This window comes from Rhea americana, unplaced genomic scaffold, assembly GCF_003343005.1.
Source record: "Rhea americana isolate MKP2758 unplaced genomic scaffold, rheAme1 scaffold_451, whole genome shotgun sequence".
NCBI lineage: Eukaryota > Metazoa > Chordata > Aves > Rheiformes > Rheidae > Rhea > Rhea americana.
Genome location: NW_028186592.1, coordinates 188789 through 212192, shown reverse-complemented (window position 1 = coordinate 212192; position 23404 = coordinate 188789). Strand labels below are relative to the sequence as shown.

General features: G+C 50.2%; 2 protein-coding genes across 2 annotated transcripts in view; one reads left to right on the top strand and one right to left on the bottom strand.

Annotated features, from left to right (window-relative positions):
- NECAB3 (N-terminal EF-hand calcium binding protein 3) overlaps window positions 1-23404 on the bottom strand; it is a 42283-nt gene that overhangs the window by 7438 nt on the left and 11441 nt on the right. The window contains exons 4-5 of the mRNA XM_085316121.1: window positions 20743-20768; window positions 20188-20285 (exon numbers count right to left, since the gene is read on the bottom strand). Of these exons, the coding sequence (XP_085172247.1) occupies window positions 20188-20285; window positions 20743-20768 (124 nt within the window). The remainder of the gene's footprint in view (window positions 1-20187; window positions 20286-20742; window positions 20769-23404) is intronic.
- Window positions 8074-9192, top strand: ACTL10 (actin like 10). The gene has a single exon (XM_085316118.1). It carries the CDS (start codon window positions 8074-8076, stop codon window positions 9190-9192), a length of 1119 nt encoding a protein of 372 aa, XP_085172244.1.

The following is a 23404-nucleotide window of genomic DNA, read 5'->3' as shown; positions in this document are numbered from 1 at the left end:
CCAGACGGACGCAACCCACTGGTCCCTGCAGTGGGGTGAGCTGAAGAAACRGTTGGTTTTGCCATTGCAGTCAGAGCATAGGTAATAACAAGGGATGCTCCTTTGCCTCCCTGCAGTCGTCTGCCTTTGGAGAGGACACTGTACCCATGCAGATAATAACCAGAGCAARAAGAGCCTACTGAGCTAAGCTCCAAGTGCTCCATGTGGTGGAGGTATAAGAGCAGCCAGCTCGATGCTCTCAATGCTGCAAGAGGCTGCCTGGAAGCTAATGGCACCGTTATACTGGTTCCCATGGCCAGACCAGCCTATCTACACCTGGCTACAGACACCAATGTTTAGCACCTTCCACCTCAAAGGCTTCCAGGCCTGTGTGCATGAAAGGACATTGGTCTCTAACACTTATGCACTCACAAGCACGAGGACATGTGGAGCCCTCCAATGCTGTTTCTCCTGCTGCTTCCACAGGCAGCCTTTCCCAGTCAGACTAGTCTTAGCCTTCTTGTCACAGAGCTCTCTGAAGGCACTTTYTGATGCCACAGGACCTCGGGGGGCTGGAGGGGACATTGTGCTCTCACGGGTGCTAGGATTGCCAGCCACAAACAAGCCAAGTTCCAGTTAGACCTAGGGAAGGCACAAGAACAGTGTCTGCGATGGGGCTAACCAGGCAAACTCAAGTCCCTGCACAGCCCTGSCCCAGGGAGATATGGCTCTCACAGACGCAGACAGTGATTAATTAGGGACAGAGACACTAGAGCTGGGCAGAAACTACCCTGCCACACTCGTCAACATTGGCTGCAAGGGCCTCCCTTCTGCTCCATTTATCCTTATAAATACGCTGCTGCTCTTCCTTTTCTGAGGTCCTCTTCTCTCATGCCTTCATCTGGCTGAGATGTGACAAGCCTGCTTTCCTCCTGGCTCTGTAACACTGTCCTCCAGGGGTGCAGTGCAATAAGGTGACTGCCAGCAGCTGTGGCATGGCTAAGCAGTGTCTGAGCTGGGTGCCTTATTAGCCAGCGACTGTGCAATGGGAGAAGGTTACAGCAGCCYGAGGCCTCTCAATCTACAGGGGCAGTAATTTTGATGTCAGTTCCTGGTCCCTGCAGCCTCCCATACAGCTTATTCATACAAGGGAAATCCGCTACTGACAGCAGTCAGGGGGTGACCTACAAGATTTCAGAACAGAGCATTAAGATGATGATTAAAAGGCTAGAAGGGCTGCTGCACAAGGATTTGCTGTTCACTGTGATCCAGCCCTCCTCCAATATAACTCCTCCGTGAACAAATCCACCTGTAACCAGAGGCACAGTGCAGCTGGGACACMCTCTGCCCCCTGAAGGGTGAGTGACATTTGGTCCACCAGCAGACACAAGGACCAWCTACATGCCTCAGGGCCTCCAGCCCTTTCGCTAACAAAGAAGAATTACTAGGGGTTGTGCAAAAGCTATTGCACAGCATACCCCAAAAGCTCCTTCTAGGCCTGAGCTCCCTTGGGTCTCTATACTATAAAACCACTTTAGCAAGTAGTCGTAACTTGGTTAAGAAAAAATGCTGTTAGAAGTGGGATGTTACTCTGAGTCCCATCAGCACACAGTTGATTTCAGTGAGCTGTCAAGGAACACCGTTTCTCTGAGACACTAACACTGCAGCCTACAAGACAGTGGGACAGTTATTTGGGCTATTCTTAAGGTAAATTGAAGAGAACATCTGGCATCAGCTGCACTGAGGGATTGTCCTAGCATGTCGTTGTCTGACTTTTCTGTTTGCATGACTGAACCTAGCTGATCCATGGTAAGATCCCAAACTCAAGAAGTTGTGCCAGAAGCTGTTCTACACCTGCTCTGCTGCCTTCCCTTCTCTTCAATATGATCTGGCAACTTCTGGAATATCCTGGAAAAGTTCAGCCTAATGAGGTATCACCTGCCCATGCACAACCACAGGTTCTGGGGAACCAYATTGGGTCACCACTCAATGCCAAAATCCAGCTCTTTGGGTCAGAGATCTTGCACTCTCCTGTCTTCATTGTTCTGCTACATAACACAGTGCGTCTGCAAGGTATGTTGCGCTGTAGCTTTGAGAAGAGTTTAGGGAAGTTTATTTCCCACCAAGCAGCCACTTGCTGTTTTCTTAAGGCACAAAATAAATCGAGTCCCCCAAATCCTCTGATGGAAGCAGAGGAGAGCTGCATTTTCACTGATACTAACCCTAGCAGGTCTCCATTCTTAAAGAGTACTGAGACATAGTTGTATTCAGACAGGAGTCCAAAGTGTTACAGGAAAGGACACCAAGAATTCCTTAGTGTACTGCCCTCTCCTAAGTCAACTCTAGACCAGTGTCCCAGCTTGGCACTGGGAAGTTCTGGGCAYGGTAAAACCCAAGTCCTCCCAGCATGCCATATTTGCAAGAGCTGAGATGCTCATTCACTCAGTGTTGTCCAATTTACTGTCCGCATTCCTGCTCTCTCTCTCTTCATGTGCAGCTGTTGATCTGAGCTTTGCCTTTAGTTTCCACTTGCAGCCATCACCCATCCCTGCATGGTTGGATAGCTGCCCCACACACATGGCACAGATGCATTTTTGACACAGGTGATCCCAGTGTGGCTGGCAAGGGAGCATACGTTGGCTCAGATGCCTCGCTGTGCTCCTACACACTGCAGTTCCAATTGCCAGAAATTAACCCAAGGGTCTTAATTCATTTTCCTCTGGTGAAGTAGCCTGCCTGGCAATAAAGTCCTGGCAAGTCCCGCCATGTCCTTCCCCTTATTGCCAGGGAAAGGAAGCTGGGGAGAGGCACCGGCTCCTCTCTGTGGCAAGCACAGGGGAAGGCAGCCTCAGGGATCTCTCAGCCATTGTAAGGTCACTTCCCTGCCCTGTGAACATCACAAATGCTCCTTGGCTTCCAGCCTGCCCATGCCAGAGGTACCAGCCGAGGCAAAAGGGCCAGGYAGCAGCAGATCAAACCTGCAAAGACTGTAGCAGAGCTACAGTATGGGAAACTGCARTTCCAGAAAGGAGGTCAAAGCAAGGAACCCAAAGAAACAAGAAAAGTATCTAGATCAAGACAATGAAAAGGAGAAAGATCCATGGTAACTCCCTTCCTGCATACCCAGTCTCTGCCCAGAATGAATAACTTCCTTTGACAGCCTCCTTGGTCCTCTCATACCAACCTGGTGAGGGGTCCAGAAATCCTCACCTGGGTTTCATTAGCCCAGAGAAAACTGTGGGGGGAGAAGGGAATACGCTAACAGTCTTCCAAGGTAACAAGTTGTTCTAGCAAGGCCTAAGATGTTCTTGATGGATAGAAGAACTGAAAAACTGCAGCAATCAAGGACTTGAGAGAGACATTGGAAAACCCCCTCCAACATAAGGAAAGGGAAGCGCTAGACTTCATTTTCTGAGGCACTGTGGGGCTACATTGCAGGATTTGGAGAACAGGTCATACAACCGTCAGGAATGATCCAAGTGGAGTATATCTGCCTCAGGGCATGGCATTGCCTATGCTGTATGATCTCTTCCAAGCCTATTTCCTGTCATCCTGTGTCTGTCCATTTCTTCACACCAGTTCCACGCTGTCCAACCCTCATGTGCAGGTACCTGCTATCCTTATGCTACTGTGTAGCAGCTCTCCATCCAGCAGCTTCTTGTGCATTCCCCTAAGGTAGCTTGCCTGTCACTGGTTGGACACGCGTGGACACTTGAGGATCCTCTTCTAGCCAGTAACTCTCTGTATGGGAATGCTGTCCCATAGTGAGGGTTCAGCAACAGGAGAAAAACAAGTCTTGGAGCTCTAATACTGTTCACTATGCCATATAATGAAAGTGATCAATTAAAAATTGTGTATTTTTAATTAATAATCCTTGTACAACTACACCATGAGCATTCTGGTCTGAGGCTGTCTCTTGTTCATCCACTGAGAAAAAGGAAATAGGGTGAAAAGGGTCCCATGAAACCTTTAAAAGAGTCTCCAAAGACCACCACCTATTTAGCAGAGCGGGAGATCCCTCKGCCTGCAGCATGACCCTACAGAGTACCCTTTTAATGAGTGCAGACTCCCACCAGTGACTTGTCTTGCAGAGCTGTCCCCAGGCTTGGCTGAGGAACAGGAGAGGAACTTCCACATAGACTGAGCAAGCTGAAGTTGCCAGGTCAGATTTGACTGTCCTTTTTTTGATTCACAGGTTGAAATGAAGTTGCGGTCTTGTCTCAGGAACTGCTGTCTCAGGACCAATAATGCTGCTTGGATTGCCATCCCTCCTGGAAGCAAAATGAAGATTCTGCACAGGTCAGATCTGTGGTACCTTGGAGGCGAATCATCCAGACTGGTGTCCTGGCTGTACCCTTCAGTAGAGCGTGGAGCTGGCGATTTTGAAATCCAGATGAAGATACTGTCTTCAGGTCTTCTAATGGGGCCAGAAAAAATGGAAGAATGGGAYTCCCGGGCTCTAGGAAAGGGTGAAGCTCTGGTATGCCGTGCACCCTGCGGTTGTGACCGGTATCTGGACTGTGAGGCACCTTTGTGCACACAGATGCTACATGACTTCCCTGGGGAATAAAGGAATAAAAGCACATCAAAGAGCTGTTTGGGTCTAGTGTCTGATGGGGTGGGGACAGAAAGAGAAAAATAATCCTCGCTGTAGTGTGTGCAGATCTCTGATGCACGTATGTCCCTCTGGGAAACATTTGGGGCTGGGAGGTGGGGGGAACAGTGGCAGTTGTGGCACTGAACCATGAGTCCTGCTGAGATGGCCAGGGGCAGCTCTCTTCTCAGCCCTTGCATAGGGGCTGACCCCAAGTTGAAAAGGTGAGGACAGCTGTGAAACACCTAGCAGATCCATGCTGTGGTAGGGAAAGGAGTGCAGAGCAGCTGCCCTGCCAGCAAGCAATCAAGCAYGATGGAGCTCTCTGAACAAGCCGAGGAACACATGGAACCAGCCTCACCTCTGAACAGCAGTCTCTGATGAGATTGGAGATCTGTGCTGCACTCAGAGATTAAGCAGGAGCCAGGGAAGCCTAGAGCTTGCATATTTGCAGACCAGAGGTCAGTGAGAGATCAGGTCTTGCAGCAGCATATTCAGCAGGAGAGCAGGGTTTGTGTTTCTCTAATGTAACCCAGAAAAAGCAGCAAAAACCACATTGAGCCATTCACAGTTGGCTTTCATTAGCTTCACACACTACCAAGAGCAACCTGCATTCCTTCCGTCTCCTCTCCGTACCTCTCTGTGCTGCCATTCACATGSTGGGACAGATGCATAAACTTCGCAGCATACTGGCTGTGTTTCATTGCACAAAGTTAGAGAGTGAGGCAAAATGAAAAACAATTTTGCAGACAGGAAAGGAAACTGGACTGCTGCCTCCCTATGTGCTCCTCTGTCCATCATTGCTATGGATCAAAAAATTTGAATTTCAAGAATCAGGAAAACCATTTCAGGGAATAAGAAAGCCAAGGATCACCACAAGGCTTGGATAGGTATCTGTGCGTGGCCTGGGCCTGCAGCTCTGGCACTGGGAACAATGTCAGGAAGCATGGGAAGCTGCCACAAGACACCRAAGGGAGAATCTATGTTAGGATTTAGCTGGGAATGTGGTTCCAACTTCAATATCAGACCAAAATTCAAGGCATGGGAACCCAACTGGGCAGGGGCTGGTGTGCCAGCTGTTTTGAGCCACAGCAACAGCCTCCGTCTTTCTTATTGCATGGTGTTTGCTTTTAGAGAGGACAAGAACCAGTAGGAATCRCAATTCCCAATGGCCAGGACTGTGCCTGAGTAGCAGCATTTGCTCCAGACAGTTAACTCTGCTATGGCCAAATCCCACAGGTCTTACTCCAGGCTGGACTCCTGGTGTAGTGGTGCCTAGTATTCAAATTCAAGTAATGCCTGAGTAAAAGGAGCAGGYTTGGTCTCTCACAAGCTCTCTACTTCATCATTCCCAATGGAATTAGTTTTACATATTACTCCATTAATGGCATCCTAGGAGAAAAAATCATCCTTTTGCTGCATACGCACCTTCATCTGTGAGGTCATAGCAGGGAACATGCACCAGAACCGGCCCGAGAACCTCCATCCTGGTCCCACAGTCCCCAGGCAGGCACGGGACCCAGGAGGCACAGAGAAGCAGAGATGGACCCCCACAAACTCTAAGGTAAGGGCTGCTTGCAGAAATAGCCCCCAGCTCCAGGAAGGYTGTCAGATTGGGCAGAGCGTCCTTTGTGGCTTTGAATTGTTCACATGCTGCTCCACTGCTATCGGGACTTTTAGGACATGATACATAAAGCAAACAATTTGCAGCAGGCTAAGGAGCCCCACAGCAGGGCTCTGTTTCATCTGAGCAGTGCTTCCAAGAACTGGTTGGCCAAAGCGCTGCCCAGACAAGGCTGAAGAGGTGAAAGGAGTTGGCCTAAGTTGGCAGATCACTGCTGGGGACAGTTCTGTGTGCAATTTTAATGCTCTGCTGCTGGTGGTTCAGATGAAACTGGGACACTTTGGGATAAAGTCCTTCTCATATTGCTCTTGAGCATGGTCTCTTAATCAGTCCTTTCTTCGTGACTCAGTGGTTTGTTCTCACTAACTACTGAGCAGTTTGTTTGCTCTAAACAAGTGATGCACTTCCTCAGGGGAGCTTCCCAAGCATACTTCCCTGCAGAGTTGTCACCCCAGCACCTTGGGGCTGCTGTGTGCTCTACATAAGCAGCCTCAGCCACAGACCACCCCACAGCCAACAAGACAACAGGATGGTGGACAGGTTACTCGCCCACTTCCCCCTAGGAAGACAGTGCAGAAACTCTCCACTCTGACAACCCTTCTTAATTTCCAGTTTGCACTGACTCACAGCTCTTTTAAGCCCTTGCACAAGAGCAAGTCAGCATAACAGCCACTCCCCAGCCCAGCCCCATGTTACTCACACATCAAGAGTGACAGCTGCCAGGAAGATGGCTGCATCTGGCTGTGAACCTCAGTCAATTTTCCCTGTGACACTTGGAGCTGTCTCAGTTGAAATCTTCTAATTTTAAGGAAGAAAACAATGTCAGAGAAGCAGAAACAGGGTCCTTAATCTTGACTAGGTTTCCTGTGAAGCCACAGTGGACACATCTCTCAGAATAAGTGGTCTGTTTTTTCTTGCTTGGCTGGCCTCTGTAGCTCTCTTTTGTTGCTGGAGAATGCTGGGCATCTTTTGGGGAAGTTTTCTTACCAGCCGCAGCACAGTCTTACACTGACTTGATTCTTTTTTATGTKTACACTGAAGATATTAGTGCTAAGGGACTTCAAGAAGAGGGCTTAGGGCAGGACGCAATAAGCTTTGGGAGAATGGCAAGGAGGCAAACTGGACTGGGGGGTATCTGAACTGAAGTGGGGTCAGTATCCCACACCATGCTCCAGGTGCAGGTCTGAGAAGTAGCTGAAGGACAGAGTTGGCGAGTTGGAAGGCCTTGCACGTGTCTGAACTGCAGCTTTCCAAAGGCTGACAGTGTCACCTGGATGCTGCAAGATACTGCTCTTGGCAGAAAATGCCATGGTGTCTGGGTGCAATGAAAAGCCACTACCCTGGAGCACAGCTCCCTGTTACTTACTGTGGTTTCTGCTCACTGCACCATTCACTTGACCTTCATATGRTCACTCTGTTTAAGTCCAGTTTTCACTTGCTTACTTAAAACCATCTGGAGTTCTGTTCTTCCTTTGTTACAGACATCCCCAGGGCTCTGGGCAAGTCCTCTGGGGTTTTGCCCTCAACATTTTTAGCAGTGGCCCTGCCTGCCCCCAGCTGCTGTGTGGCAAATCTCCAGCCCTTAGGGATGTAGATGAKGATCCAAGGAAGGATGCTCAGTAAGGCAGGGAACAAGTGAATGAAAGGAGACAAGAGGCAAGGTTGAGGCATATACCTCAAAACCTGCCTGTAGGTAGGCACAGCCCCCCTCTGCCARGGCTGTGAGCTGCAGACTCTCTTGCAGAGGCAGGTACCAATGCCTGATTTGCCCAGTCAAGGCTCTCCTCTTGTTCTATTGCAGGGTGAGAGTCTCCCTCCATCTCAGCCCTAATGGTGCCTCTGGGGCCGGAGTCCTTCAGGAGTGCCAGTAGCCATCATGGAAAAGACTGCAGTCATTATAGACAATGGTAGCAGCTTCACTCGGGCAGGCTTTGCAGGCCAGAAAAAACCCACATTTGTGCTAAGGACCATGTCTTTGCATCCCACCTGCCCAGGTGCAATATGGGAGACCCCATGTCATCTCACTCCAGCTGAGAGTGGGATAGGCTTTGCCACAGAATCCAGGACTTACCCACTCAAGCATGGCATCATTGTAGACTGGGACAGCATGGAAAACCTGTGGAATCACCTGTTCTTCTGCGGCCTGAAAGCTCTCCCAGAGGAACACCCAGTGCTCATGACTGACTCCCCRTCTTGCCCCACCACTAACCGGGAAAAAGTGGCAGAGGTTCTTTTTGAGACCTTCAGAGTGCCTGCCTTGCATGTGGCTAACACGGGGTTCCTTTCCCTCTGTGCCTATGGCAGAGTCACTGGTTTGGCTGTGGAGGCTGGAGCAGGAGTGTCTCATGTCACCTCTGTCTGCTTGGGCCAGACCTGGAGGGAGGCCACCTACCGCCTTGATGTGGCTGGTTGCTTTCTCTCCAATTATTTGCATAACCTGCTGATGAAGAGCTCCAATGATCCCCCAGTTTTGAAGGCCTTGAAGAAGAAGACYGTGATCCAGTTGAAGAAGCAATGTTGCTATGTCTCCATGGACTATGAAGGAGACCTGCAAGACCAAGCCCACCATCACCCAGCAGGATTCCAGACCCCCGACAGGCACTGGATAACTCTGGATAAGGAACGATTCTGCTGCCCTGAGCCACTCTTCCAACCAAAGCTACTCAACCAAAGTTCCCCAGGGCTCCACCTCTTGGCCTTCCAAAGCCTCCAGAAGATACCAGATCACTGCAGGAGGGACATGATGGGTAATGTTGTGCTATCAGGWGGCTCCTCAATGTTTCCTGGCTTTCCAGAGAGGATGTGCTTGGAGTTGAATGCCTTGTTCCATGGCACAGACTGTCAGATTAAACTTCTGGCCACCCCAGAGAGGTGCATGGCAGCCTGGGCTGGAGGCTCGATGACAGCATCACTCAAATCCTTCCAGCACATGTGGATGGGAAAGGGTGAGTACAAGGAGCATGGTGCAGAATATGTGCATACAAAGTTCCAGTAGTCAGACAACAACCATGCATTCAAAATGTCCAGCTAGTATGGCTGGACTTCTGCCAGAAGAAGTTGAAGTTGCTGTGGGAGGAAGGTCTCCAACATGATACCTTCATCTGTGCTGCCTGCTTGGGCCAGAGTTAAGGCTCTGGGTGGGGACTGAGGGCCAGTCATGCATCGCTGACAGAATACAAAGTAGATTCTAATGTTCCAAAACAGCTAAACTGCATTTAATCTACACTCTAGGTTATTTCTCTGCCCATCCAACATCACTGAAATAAGYACATTTCCAGTCAGGCCTGCAACACAACCACAACTTGTGATAAGCATTCAAGCCACTCTGATTATATGAGTGCAGTCAGTCTAAGACCGAGCCTTGATGCTGGAGGTTGAAGATCACGTGTATCCAGAACAACGCACCAAAGATGGCCTTTTTGAATTCTTTGCCTGCAGTTGTCTGCAAAGAAATGGAGTCTCCTCCTGCAGGCACAAGGTATCCCACAGAAAGGAAGCCTCCTTCTGGTAGTCAAGGCAGCAGGACCTCCGAAGTCCACAAGAGAAGTCAYAGAGGTGGGAGGAAAGAGCTGAGAAAGAGGTCTTCAGGGAACTTGCTCTACAGGAATAATACAGGAGGTGATTTCTTATCTTCACATCACAGCAGCTAATCACTGGGTGCAGAATATCAGCTAGTGAAACTAGCTCATGAAACTGAATTCACTGTCTCTGTAATTTTGCTATGAAGCTCATGTGGTCTTTCAGGGAGCTGATTCAGCTCACTGAACTGGCAGAAAACAGCTCACTCATCTTTCTTCTGATGGTTTAGCAAACTGACTCATCTCAGTAAAGAGTTAGAAAAGGATCAGATGTGGCACAGAGGAAGCAACTGGAAAATGCTCTCCAGCTGTCCTGTGTAACTGCTCATGTAAGACCTTTGAGGGAGAGGAAAACCATGGCACAAACCATGGCATATCATTGCGAGCACAACAAGATGCAGGATTGGYGGTAAAAGGTCAAGGACAGAGTCTCCATGCATTGCAGGAGAGCTGGCTGGTTTGCAGGAACATACACTGGGAGAGTTCAACCCCTTCCTTGAAAGGATGWTAAGACAGACTGAACCTACCATCACTGCCCTCCCCATGGTGTCCTCATGCACTCACCAATGCTGCAGCACAGATCAGGAGCCAGACTGACTTCACCCCCTCCAGGCCCTGTGAACTCCCTCACTTGTGTCCAAAATAGATTTCACTGACGTTATCAGCATTATTAAGGTCAAATACTTCAAATTCTTATTGTGTTTCTTTCCAAGATGCAGAAGAATTGAGGATCTTGAATTCTAAAAGCTCTGCATAAAAGCACTTGAATTTAACACTTCTGATGCTGGTGTCAAAAATCTGTTCAGGAGGGTGGATGGGAGGGTGGAGCTTGAGCTCCATACAATTTCCTGGCTACTCAAGTGTGGCTCTGGGCCAGAGCTGAGCCAGAGGTCCAGCCCCGCAACTGTGTCAGCCTTGGGCTGCTGGAACAGTTCTATCAGGCKTAGGAAGGGAATGAGGCAGGAGAAGCTGCTATAGCAGCATCATTTAGGTTTTGGTACCTGGTTCACTGCTGGTACCTGGTACCCACTGGTTTGCTTCCTTGCACTGGAATGGGGCAGTGCTAATGTGCACGATCCCAGCACAGCAGAACCTGGCCTGCAGTGGCATTTCAGCAGCTAATCTAAAGGCCACTGTCACTTCTCAATCGATCTTCAAGTTCTGCCCTACCCCTGCTTGATGAAGTTGCTTTCTTTTGCAGGAGACAGCCTGCAAGAGGACTGCCTGTCCTACCCAGAGATGCATGCAGCCTGCAGGGAACACAGAGACCCTCTGCCATTACCAGGTCCCCTGCTAGCTCACTGAGGGTGAAGGGGTGGGGGACCTTGCCACATAGGCCCCTTCTTCTGGGCACAAACCCCAGCAGAAGGCACAAGTGTGGCATGAGATCCCTGCACTCATCTCAGGGATGTCTTTGTCCTCAGGTTGGGGCTGAAAGGGCTGCCAGTCTTTCCAAAGGGCTGTTGGACATAGGGATGATCTGGAGCCAGCTACCCTTGCCCCTTCCACCTACGGTGCCCACATCCTTCATCTCACATGCCCATCACCACTGCTGTGCAGCCCTGGTTTACCTCTGCTGGTGGTAGTGCCACCTCYGCGGCACAGCTGAGGAGTGGCACCGGGTTACCTCCTGCAAACCCTGGGACCTCGCTCCTAGGGAGTACAGCCAGACCCAGAGGACAGTCTAGACTCCGTTGCGGGAGAGATGAAAAGTTTCTGATCTAATTACGCAACTGGACATGCTCATCCAAACCCAGCAGCTATTCCATCTGGAGCTGGAAATAGCTTTGTTTGAAGACATAACCCCACAGGGCTGCAGTGTTAATGAATACCAGCTCCTGGCCTTGAAAGCTGAGAGGAAGCCTCATCTACAGAGAGCTGCCTTGGGCTCGTGCTGAAGTGGGTGGAAAGGACAACTTCAGCTGGTCTTTGTAGACCTCCCCACTCCCAGGGTGAGCAGAGAGCCCTTAGCATTACTACTGATAGATTTTCATCTGTGTTTTAAAAATAAACCTCATTTTCTGCCAGAGTAAGATGGCCAAGAACCAGCTGAATTGCTCCAGCAGCAATTGGACAGCAGAGCAATTATAGCTCTGTGCCTCTGTGCTTCCCTCAGCCAAGCATCCCAGTCTGCTCCTACTGGGCTCTCCTGACCTGTTTATGCTCAAAGAGAGGAGGTAACACAGCATTCATCGGCCAGAAACTTCCCGATTAGATGAAGGTGGCCCAAACCTGCAGAAGATGGATACCACAGGATTTGGAGACTCCAGAAAGGGATCCTAGCATGAACCAAGCAGATACCAGGGACAAAGGCTCACAAGCAGCAATGGATTCCTACCCACCCCCACACAGTTCTCCAGGTAGGCTGTGGACTCCCATACCATGAGAAGATTTAACTAGACATAACTTCCACTCCACCCAGATCCTCTAGCAAAGAGTCTGAGTTTTTGTCTAGACATCTTAGAGCAATGGCTCAGTCTTCTAGCCAYTGGAGATGAGCAGGAGTGGAAGCAACAGAAGGAGGAGAAGCCAGGCTAAAGCCAGTGCAGAGCCCCTTCTTTCTTGGAGCTGTTCCCCTTTCCTGAGAGCACCCCACGTCTCAGCCGACTCCTATTGCRCAATCTATTGCAAAGCCAGAAGGGCTGGTCTGGCTTTGGGAGTTTGAAGCCACTCCATTTGCCCCTCATTCATCTTCTCACTCCCAAAGGGTCTTGGCACTGAAATCCCCACTAGCATTGCTCCTCTGTGTTTGGTTAGTTCCCACCAGCTCAGACATGCGTCCCTCACTTATAGTGGAACAAATTACACACAAACCTTCCTTARGACAGTGTTAGAAAGAAAGATGGAGAATATTAATTGAATGGCTCCCAATTGAGGCCCATTGGAAAGGATACATTATTCATCTCCATTGTTGAGCACAATCCATTTTGTTTCAGAGATGGAACTGGTCCAGAATTCAAATGTCTTTGCCCCTCTTTCTGTACTGAGAGCATCTCCCGCAGTGAGCAGCCTTTGCAACCTTATGGACCTGCTTAATGAGACATATTCTGTTTCCTGCCACTGCCTACTGAGCCTCTGCTGGGGCCGGCAGAAGCCCCTGCTACCTTGGCATATTGATATTTCCCCTTGCACAGGAGCTGAATGCTTCTCCCCGACTGTGTCATTCCCATTCAAAGGATGAAGCGCTGGAAGAAGGCACAACCACAAGCCAGCCTTGCAGCATTTTCCATCCTTTCAGTTTTCAAAGRTGGCCTAATCGCTGAGCTCAGGGTAACTTTCAGCTCACCTTGGGGAAGCCTTGCTCTGGACACTTCAAGACCAACTCAGGATGCCTCAAGGCTGTCTCCTGCTAAAACAGGATGCAAGTTGAAGCCCAAACCTCATGGATCTTCCAGGAGAACACCAGACTTAATCCTGATCCCCTTTACATCAGGCTCACATCCCACTAAAGGAATTAATCTTGAAACTGGATTCAGCAGAAGGTCACATATTATCTTAGGAACAGGCAGAAAGGCAGCTGCTCTCTCTCTCTCTCTCTCTCTCTCTCTCACACACACACACACACACACACACACACACACACACACACACCATTTCACTGCTGTGGAGGGCACATCAGGGCTGGCTCTCAGGCCTGCCCCTCTCAGCCTTCCCTCTTCCCACAGCTCACCCAGCTCTGTTGTCACACACCTGATTGCAGCCTGCCTGGGGCTGGGGAGGAGTAACAGCAAGCGTTCCCAGGGCAGATGACGGCAGCACGCTGGCCCAGGTTGCTGCCTAGTCCTGCCTTTGCGTTGTCCACTTTCTGAGTCTGAATGCCAGCTCAGGTGTCCCACGCTCAGAGGGGACTGGCGCCCTGTGCTGCTCTGCATGGGATCCCTTTCACTGTCTACGCAGGCATGGGGGATACCAGGATGCTGGGATACCTGTGCAGCCTGCATTTGGGGCAGTCCCTACGGGGTGCCTAATGCTGTTACAGGCTTGGGCTGCCATTACAAGCTCACCGTCAGCAATACACAAGCACAGAGGTCAGGCTGCCAACCAGACCTTTTTGGAGGCTCAGATATGCTCCTCCTCACAGAGCAACCAACACGTGCCCACACAGCTTTGAAGCTCATCCAACATCTCTCAGCACAAAAGGGAGTCCCTTCCTCCCAGCTTCCACACACCAATTTGCTCTGCAAGGGCAAAGCACCAACCCACCCCGACACATCCATATTTCAAGCACACATTGCACATGGCAAGCTAGCACCTTCCTGCCTCTTGCCTAAGCAAACACAACATACACAGGAGAATATCACCAGAGGGAATGGTGGAAACAAGTATTTCTCAAGAGAGCCACGTGAAATTCCCAGAAATCCAGCAGAAAGCACTAGAGTTCCCAGCCTCAGGGCCCACCATGYGCAGAACAAGGCGAGCCCCCGGGGCGCAGTCAGGCAATGCTCTACTAAACCATCCTCTACTCCCAGTTTGAAAAATGGTTCCTCCTCCAGCACCAAGCAATGGACATCTTGTGCTTGGGGTCAAAGGGAAAATTTCATCAGGCACCAAATGCTAGTCCACCCCAAAAGCCAGTCCACCCATTTGCAYCACCAGGAAAATTTCGTGTCAGGGGAGGGAGTTAACTGAAAATGCACTTTCACYGTGATTCAGCTTCCAGGCCCCCTCCGCACTGCTCACTTACGGAGAAACAGCAAAATCCTCATCAGGGACTGGAGTAAGGAGTTCAAATTTATCTGTAAATAGAATTTCAATAAAAATATGTTTTGCTGAGCATACAGTACACATTATTTTCTGCCTATAGAAAAGATTCTTGGAATGGAGGAAATAACTCAGCAAGAATAAGAGCCTGTTTGTTGTGGACTAGCATTTTCAGCTCCATTGACTGAGATGAAAATCCCAAAGGTCTCAAGCCTCTGTCCCAAGACCAGAGATTCCTGGTGTGACACCACACAGGAAGAGATACCCACACTGTCCCCAGCAGGACAACTTCTGCAGCTGACAGTGTTACAGACTGCATGAAGACATTGTTGTCTCTACTAAGATGGGTTTTTTTTATGCCAAGACCTGTTGCAATTATGCTTTTGAGAGGTTTTAATGGTTTCTTATGACAGTGGTTAAACTTTGGACAGGGAATGGGATAGGTGGTTACATGCTTCCCGCCAAGGGAGAAATAGGAGCATTTAATTGGAAGTATATCTATAGGTTAGTTTGCAGTGTCTGCAAAATAAGGAACAAAAAGATTTTAGTATATAGTTTCCCTATAAGAAACATCAGACTGTTTTCCCAAGGTATTTCCATAAAACACTTCCTCCTCTTACGATACTATATTACAAATGCGAAGGTTAATGACAGAATAAGGTATATTTAGTACATCGAAGCAAAGCTATTGATAGTAATATTTTACAAATGCCTACGGAAGTGATGGAATTTGGGGGGAAAAAAACCCTCTTCTCCTGGAAAAGCATCTTTCCATTACTGCTTTTCTACCAGCCCAGAGAGGAAGGATGTGAACATAAGAACACCTAATGATTTGGTTTTGTTTTTGCAACCTGTGGATTCCTAAAGGAGGTCATTAGCAAGTTTACTGCCTACACATACAATATTCCCTACAAAATTGCTATCACTTAGATGGTGAGAAGGATGAACAGGGTTTGCATTTTTCTGTGCTTTATTGCAATGTTTATGCAGCAGTCTCCAACATGTACTGCAGGCTCCAGACCAGGAGCCTGTCAGAGAAGAGGCAGCAGATGAGACAGGCCACTTGATCTATGCTAGGTGTCCTGGCCAGCAGGGACAGCAGCAGCACGCGCAGAGATGGGAATCCTGAATACCAAAAAGGCTTTCAATGGCTCCCGACCAAACCACAACTCCTGAAAACAGAACTTCAGCATATTTACTCCAAACTTTGATTTCCTTATTTCCCTCCCTTACTTCTGCTTCCCCTTTACTTTCCTTTTGCTCATTGCTCAGAGGTGTAAGCTTTGGCTAAAACCTTCCCATAAAACTCTAATAACCCCATTACCCCAAAACAACCCAAGGCTGGGTCTCATTTGAAAATGCAGCCACAGGAATATATTCAAGTCACAGCAGGTAAGAAAGTAGCACTTATCATCTCTGCCAGCCTCTAACAACAACAAAATTCCCCCACCTCTAGCAAGAGCCCTGGCTGTAGTATTGCTTTTCCCTGTCTTCTCTCTGGTACCAAGCCCAGCTGGCCAGCAAAGTGCCACGGAGGAGCTCYGAGGAAGGGTCAGTGTCTGTGTCAGGATAACCAAGAGCTCAGGGCTGGGTCTTGCCCATGGGGTGAGAGCAGCGCTGCGAGTGCTGCACTCTCAAGGCCTCGAGCGTCCTTTCCCATGGCTGAGCAGATCTAAACTAAGGTGGAAAAGGCAAGTCCACAAAAATCTGTTCCAACAGAGAAAGCCCATTTCCCTTTTCCAGAGCAAACTTGTGACTTCAGAAATCCCTGCCCAGCTCCATTTGCTCGGGGCTGGGTCCAAGGGCTTATCCCCCCCCCCCAACAAAACAAAACAAAAAACCCCAGCATTGCTCTCTGCCATGTGTCCTGCCCCTCTGCAAATGTCAGCCAAGGAAAGACATCAGGGCCCACAGGAATTGGACAAAGAGGATTTGGCCTCAACACAGCGCTCGAGTCTGGCAAGGCTTCTGTCTGCTCACGCCGAGAGTCTGTCACCAGCCCTGGAACGGGAYCCAGCTCCCCGGCGAGCAGCCCCGCCTGCTCGCCTGGCCACAGCCTCCAGTCCTCTGCGCAACRCCGCGGGGCTGCACGGAGCCCAGAGAGAGCATGTGCTCAAGCCCAAAGAAAGGGCCAGAAGGAGATAAGAAAAATGAGAAGTTAATTTAAGAAAATGAGCGGTTCAGGGTGCATGCTGAACGGGCCCTCAGAGCAATGTGCAAYTATAACAAAGCTCACTGGGATGTTTACACCAGAAACTATTAAATGAATGAATACATCATGCCAATACTGTGAAGTAGACAGCAACTGCACTGTCCTTTGGAGAAACACATGAACAGTTAATGAATTCATTATACAAAAGGGAAAGAAGAGATACAAAGCATAGTTCTCTGAAGAGGACTTGTTCTCTCTCTCTGGACTTGCATTTAATAAAYTTGTACAGTGAGATGCTGCTGAGCCTGGATCTGACCAGAGGGAAGCTCAGACAGAGGGTAAGATCCTGGCAGATGGAGCGAGACACAAACACTTCCACTACRGCTCTGCAGAGCTGACAGCCAAGGACTGGGTCCCCTCTTTCTTCTCCATTTGATCAATAAGTGACCAGAGGTTTTCCCCTAGCCACCTTCTCTGTGATGGCTGACTCATCCCTGCCAAAACCTCCCCTGTGCCCTTAGCAGGTATCTGCCATGGAAAAGTTTGGCCTAAATCTCTTCCTGAAAAGTTCTGGACAATTCATGTTGTCAGCGTTACACCTATGCTGCCCTTAACTCTTAATTACAGGAGCTAAGACTTGGCAACCGGTCCTGGCTCCCTTGCTGGGRAAGGGAAATAATTGCTGGACCCCTCTGCTGCAGGACTGGGCAGCAGAACAGACTCAGCTGGTCTGCAGAGCCGGCGTCCCTGGCTGCTCTGCTGGTGATGTCTCTGCTCCTGAGTGAGGCCAGTGCTACCAGCCAAGACACAGGTACCTCTGTCAATCCGCCAGGACCTATCCACATCCTTCCCCAATCCATGTACAAAGCTGAGGGTCTACACTGACCACAACAGCTTCTGTCTTCTACCTGAGGAGCACTGGTGGCACATGGAGCTGAGGCCGGCAAGTCTGGGCTGAGGACACAGGTGACTGTGACTGTACAGTTAACYGTCTGTCCAACTGGAGAAAGGACTAATGCCTAGAGCATCCCAAAGGGAGCCAGGATGTCTGGACTCTTTTTTGGCTTTGTTCTGCACTCGAGTAGCAGCAAGTGAAGGGCTGAGGTTGGAGCAGCCTGCCAGAGCTAAGTGACCAGGGGCAGCTTATGGAGAGTGGGGGGCTGTAAACACGATAACCCTGTCACCTGGGCAGCAGGGAGAGAGAAGCACCTGAGCCTGCTGGCCTAGTGATGCTGAGCTGTAGTTTTACTCCASTAGGCTTTAACATCTGATCCCTGGAAAAGCCCTGCTGTAGAGCAAAACAGACCCCACTCCTCATCTTCTCAGGCCTGGGACTGCAGGGACTTCAGGTGTCCATGAACTTGTTTGAGCTATCAGCTCACGTACAGAGTCTGCACATGGCAGCAAGAAGCTCAGCAGGCAGCTGAGACCCATTACATTTGGGGTTGGACTCGCTCCCACCTCCCAGCCAAGCAGAATAAAGCATCCCAGACACGTCCACACTGCACTTCAATCACAAGAGCCCTGCGGCTTCATGTGCTGTACTGGTTGGTGCAAAATCCTACTTATTCCCCTGTTTCCATGAGCACACGTCATTCAGCCACTCCATACCATGCACCAAACAGTTGYACTGAAGGGAAAGAAAGGGCCAGCCCTCCCCACAGCTGTCAAATAGAATCAGCCTCAAGCACACAGCTAAACCATCTTATACACTTAAGATACAAACAGGGATGCTGGTCCCCAAGGACGGTTCCCATCCAGTATTCACAGCATTGTTTTCTCGCAGCTGTATTTGGCCTGCAATGCTGCGCACTGCAGACCTCTGCCCTCAAACATGGAGACAGGCAGGCTCATAAAGCAGGACGCCGCTTGGCCTAATTAACACTCTCAGATCTGCCTTCCAACAGTACGAGCTGCAGGAGGAAGGAAAGAGTTCCCAGCAGGGATGAGCTCAGCCCAAGGCTGGCAGTCAACAAATTTCACCATTTCTTCCCTTATCAGGAGACTCTCTTCAACATTGTGTGATTTCCCAAAATAGCCCTCTTGCTGCACTGAATCGCGACTGCTCCGTGGGAGCCAAGACCGGAGGCTGCCTGGGGCTCTTTGGTGTAGACTTGAGTCAAGGTCCCTCCTTCACTTCACGCCTGGTTGTGGACAAAATCTTGCTTTGGCTCGGAGATGCAGCATGGATATCTGTGGTTGCCACCTGCACTCCTCCCTCCTCTAGCAGCCACTACCTGGCTGCCGCTGCATCCAGTGGGTTGCCAGTGTTCTGCTTGCAGGGCTCTCATGTGCCCAGAAGAGTAGAGAGAAGCCTAACAGGCTCTTCAGAAGTGCCTCTGGGGAAGGGAACAGACAGGAACTAAAAGGAGCAGCCACTTGCTCTGCAAGCTTTGCTAGCAACCAGCATGCAATTGCCCAACATGCTGAGCTGAGGAATCCTTCTAGATGCAGAGCCCCATCATGGTTGGCGTGGTGGGACCCATTTCTGCCAAGTCAGCCCCATTCTGCTGGATTTGGGCAGCCTTGTGAGTTTGGGACCTCATCTTTGCAGAGGAGATGGGTGTTTAAACCTGACTGTAGTTTCCTGGGCAAGTTCTCACTCCATGCAGTCTCTGGTGACTAGTACCATTGCAGTGGAAGGGCCAGCCAACAAAGAGCACAACGAGTGCAGGCCTCACGCTGGGACACGGCTGTGCTGTCTGCACCTCCTGTAGATTGTGCCGCTCTGTGGGAGCATCCCAAACACTGAGGACAGCTCTGTGTGCCCCAGGTAGGCTCCACTGGGCAGCAGCCCCAAAACAGAGCAGGCAGCTATGTTTGGAGAACATGAGGATCTGTAAAGGGGGAACTGCACCACTACCATGCCATTCGCTGGCAGAGGGTCTCACAGACGGGAGGAATTAAAAGTTTCCTCTGTGGTCCTCTACTAATGCAGAGCGGTGAGAGCTTACACTCCTACGCAGGGTCACAGGTAGAGCAACTCCCCTTTGTTTCTCACCTTCTGGGGACTTGTCCAGTTGAGGCTGTGAAGCAAGCTATCGCTTACCCTGAAGTGATACCTGCTGCTAGGAGCCTTTCCCAGCCTCGAAACTACGGCCCGTTCCCTAGACTGCCTCTGAGACTGCACAGGAGCACAAGGGAAGGATGGGCCCTTTTTGCTGCAAGATAGAAGAAACAGCGATGGTCCCAGAAGTGGTTTTCCTGGGCTGGACTTCACATGTAGGATAGACACCCAAAAGCAATTCCTGAGCACCAATGTGTGAGCCCTTCCTTTCCTCCAGCATGGCTCCTCCTCCAGGCATACTGCAGGCCATGCTGCAGCAGCAGTCACTGCACGTCAAGATAACTGAAGCATGCACAGGCAATCTGACACATCGGGGAGATGCCACCTCTGCTGCCTACGAAACCATGGCTTTCTATGAACACAGATGGCCATATCACACATGGTCTAACACTAAGAAAGAAGCAGAGATCACCATGACTTCTGTTGTGCCAACCCAGATGCTCTGTCATCCCAACACAGTGCTGCAAAAGTCTCCTATGACCCCATCCTTACCAGCTTGGTTTTGTCCATGGCTGCCAGGACAGCAGAGTTCAGAGTTTCCAGTGCAGAAAGCACATGTCTGTATTCTCCAAGATACTCTGAGAAATAATCTGAAGCAGGAGAGAAGACTAGTTAGCTTCCCAAACATCTCCTTCTCCTTCCACCCCTGCACAAGCTCCAGCTGAGGCACCCACCTGCCCTGTCCTAGGCCACGTCGCTTCCTGCCTGCCTGGCCCTGGCCATAGCCACAAGGGCGCCAGGCTCAGCCCTTGGTGCTGCATGGCCCATGTCGCAGCATTCACATCCTTCTCTCAGGAGCGATGTCTCCTGCCTTGCACCACAGGAACCAAAATTGAGAGCCCTTTCCTACCCCTGGGGACAAAATGCCCTGGAGAAAAGCACAGATGCCATGCAACGTCCTGTCAGGACAGCTGGGATTCACGTGAAGGGACCATCAGTGTCACTTAGCCAGGAGCCCAGCCCTGACCACATCAGCAGTGCATAAAACCCCCCTGCAAACCCTCCAGAGACAACGTGTTTGGAGAGCAGGAGTAGCAGTCTACTTACCACACAACTTCTCCGTGTCTACATTGCTGCAAGAAACAGAAAAATAAACTCTTGTTAGAAGGTGGGGGTGGTTTACGARAAACAGCCATAGGGAGCAGTGTCTTGAGAGTTCATTTTGAGCACTTGATTTTAAAACAAATTTTAAATTTGTTATTGTTCTGCCAGCATATTTTTAAGGTGTAACAGGCATTAGACAGATAAGTGTCCCCTCAAAGTCCTACTCTTCCCATGCTACAGGAGCCTCTGGCTGCTGCTCCCACCGAGTGGCCTCTCTCCTGCTCTCCATTTGGTCCTAAACTTGGTACAGGTTGAGCAGCGTCCTGGAGCTCTGTGGGGCCTGGCTGCCAGTACCTAGCTGTCCCCAAACCCCTCTGAGGGGGCAAGTGGCCCCTCAAGTGACCAGCAGCCGCAGTGCAGGGTAAGCCCTGGGTATTTTGGGATGCACCACCTGGCTCCCTGACCCACTCCAGTTTCAGTAGGCCCCTCTTAGGCAAGGACAGTCCTAGTCATCTAGGGCTGCCTGCAGGCTTCCAGGGGGTGCAGGGCTAAACAGCTTCATGGGTTACATGGTCAATTCCCAAAACGAGTCATTCCTGCCGCAAAGGCCATTAAAGCAGGGACCTGAGTAAAAAAACCTTGAGGGGTGACCATGGAGGGGCACAACCCTCCGCCCCGGCGTGGCAGCAATGTGCACTGCACAGGAGAACCATCGCTGGCGTACATGCAGGTCTGGGACACATCATGAGGTTTACAACACCTGCAGCCACTGAGCGCATGCCAAAGAGAAAACCAAACCCTGAAGAGCTCGTTCCTTCACCAAACCTCCAAGAATCCAGTGGAAAAAAGTAGTGTTTGCCCAAGTAAGTAGAGACGCTGCACTGCTGCGTGCAAGCACGAAGCAGTGCGGCCACCCTCGCTCTGCTGACTTCTCCCTCGACACACACAGCTCTGCAAGCCTAACAGCCGTCTCCTGACCGCACAGCTGAGGGGCATCGCGGACAGAACGGGCTGTGCTCCCTCGCTGTGATAATCAAGGCAGCACCGAGGCGCAGAGGGAGGAGGAAACGGAGCTCAGGAATAGCTGCAAGCGCTCGGCACCGGGACGGGCATCCGACACAATCACAGGTTTACCCCAAGCCAACAGACAAATTCAGGCGGCCAAAGCTGCCGARGCGGAGCTGCCCGGGACGCCCACAGGGAAAACGCCCTGGGATGTCATTTATTCAAACCAGCCTCCTCTCAAGAAATTCTGCTGGGTCAAAAATCCCCTAAAGGACTGCAGCTATTTTTATTCCTGACTTGGAAGGTAAAAGAGAGTTTGAAAGAAAGATTTTTTTTTTTTTAATGCTTAAGTGCCATCGCATGTGGACGTGCTGATGATCCTTGGAGTGTCAAACAAGCGTGAGGATGGCTGCAGCCACTCTGCTCAGGGAGCTCACGGCATCGCTTCTGCCGCAGCCGGTGCAGCATGGGCAAACTCAAGCCGCTGCTGCGTTGCACCATTCCTCCGCTGCCGCTGCTCCCAAGGACAAAGTGGCAAAAACGCCCCAAGGAGAAATTAGACGAGAGCATGTCCAAAATGCCGTGCCAGGAACAGCCTCAGSGATTTAATGAAAACCTTTCTACAACTTTCCCCCAAAGATCAAAGGCTGGTTTCAGGGTCTCTGTGCTTCCACTGCACTTCTACTTCATTTTCTTTAATAATCATAGTGCTTCAAAATCATGAAAACATGCAAACTGCTTTGGGCAAGGACATGCCCACGCTTCTTATTTTTGATCTGCCATATATCTCAAATTTTAGGTTTCTCCATTCCTTATATGGAAAACACCACATCCCTTTCAGTGCTTCTATTGCTAAGAGACCTTTCCACCTAGACCAGCAAGCTTTAACAGCGCAGCAGATTGCACGGCGTCGCAGTTTCACGCTTAGTAATACAAGCCCAACCCTCACGAAGAAGAGGGAGCAGCAGGCTCAGGACTCAGGTGCAATGCAGCCAATTGGCAAAGTCCCCATGAACCAGGGCAGTGTYCCCAGCTGCTCTGGGAAGTGACATGGACCCATGGGGTCCCAGAGCAGCGACCAGGATGCGCAGTGAAATACGGGGACTGGCTGTAGGTGACGATTCCAGAGGAAGGAGCTGACTCAGAAGGAGGATGCTCTTGTCCTTATGGTTTGCTGGAGAACTCACTTTCAGGGTACCTTAACGATGGGAGTGATTGGAAACAAAACCTGGTCATGTTGCCAAAAGCAGATTAATCTGAGAAGATCCTCAAGAGAACCCAAACCCCTTTAGTGTGAGAAGACATCACAGAGCCATGGCAGGGGCCTGACCTCCTCACTGCAGACCCCTGGCTTTAGCTTAGCTGCCACAGAACACCTTCTTGGCCAACAGAGATGGGCAGTTTTCAGGTATGATCTCATTGATCTACTTTAAACTCCTGCTCTAGGATCTGGTTAAGCTGGGGCTCTGGCACACTGCTCTGGCACTGCAGACAGTATTTAAGGTGGTTAAAAATAYGGTTTCCCCTCAAGACACAAGACCGATCATCAGCAAAACCAAAGCAAAACTAGAATCCTGACAACTCCACTCTGTCAAACCTTGCTGGTCCCATCTTTGAGCAGCTCCAAAAATCCACCCAAAGCTCTGCTAGGGTGATTGGG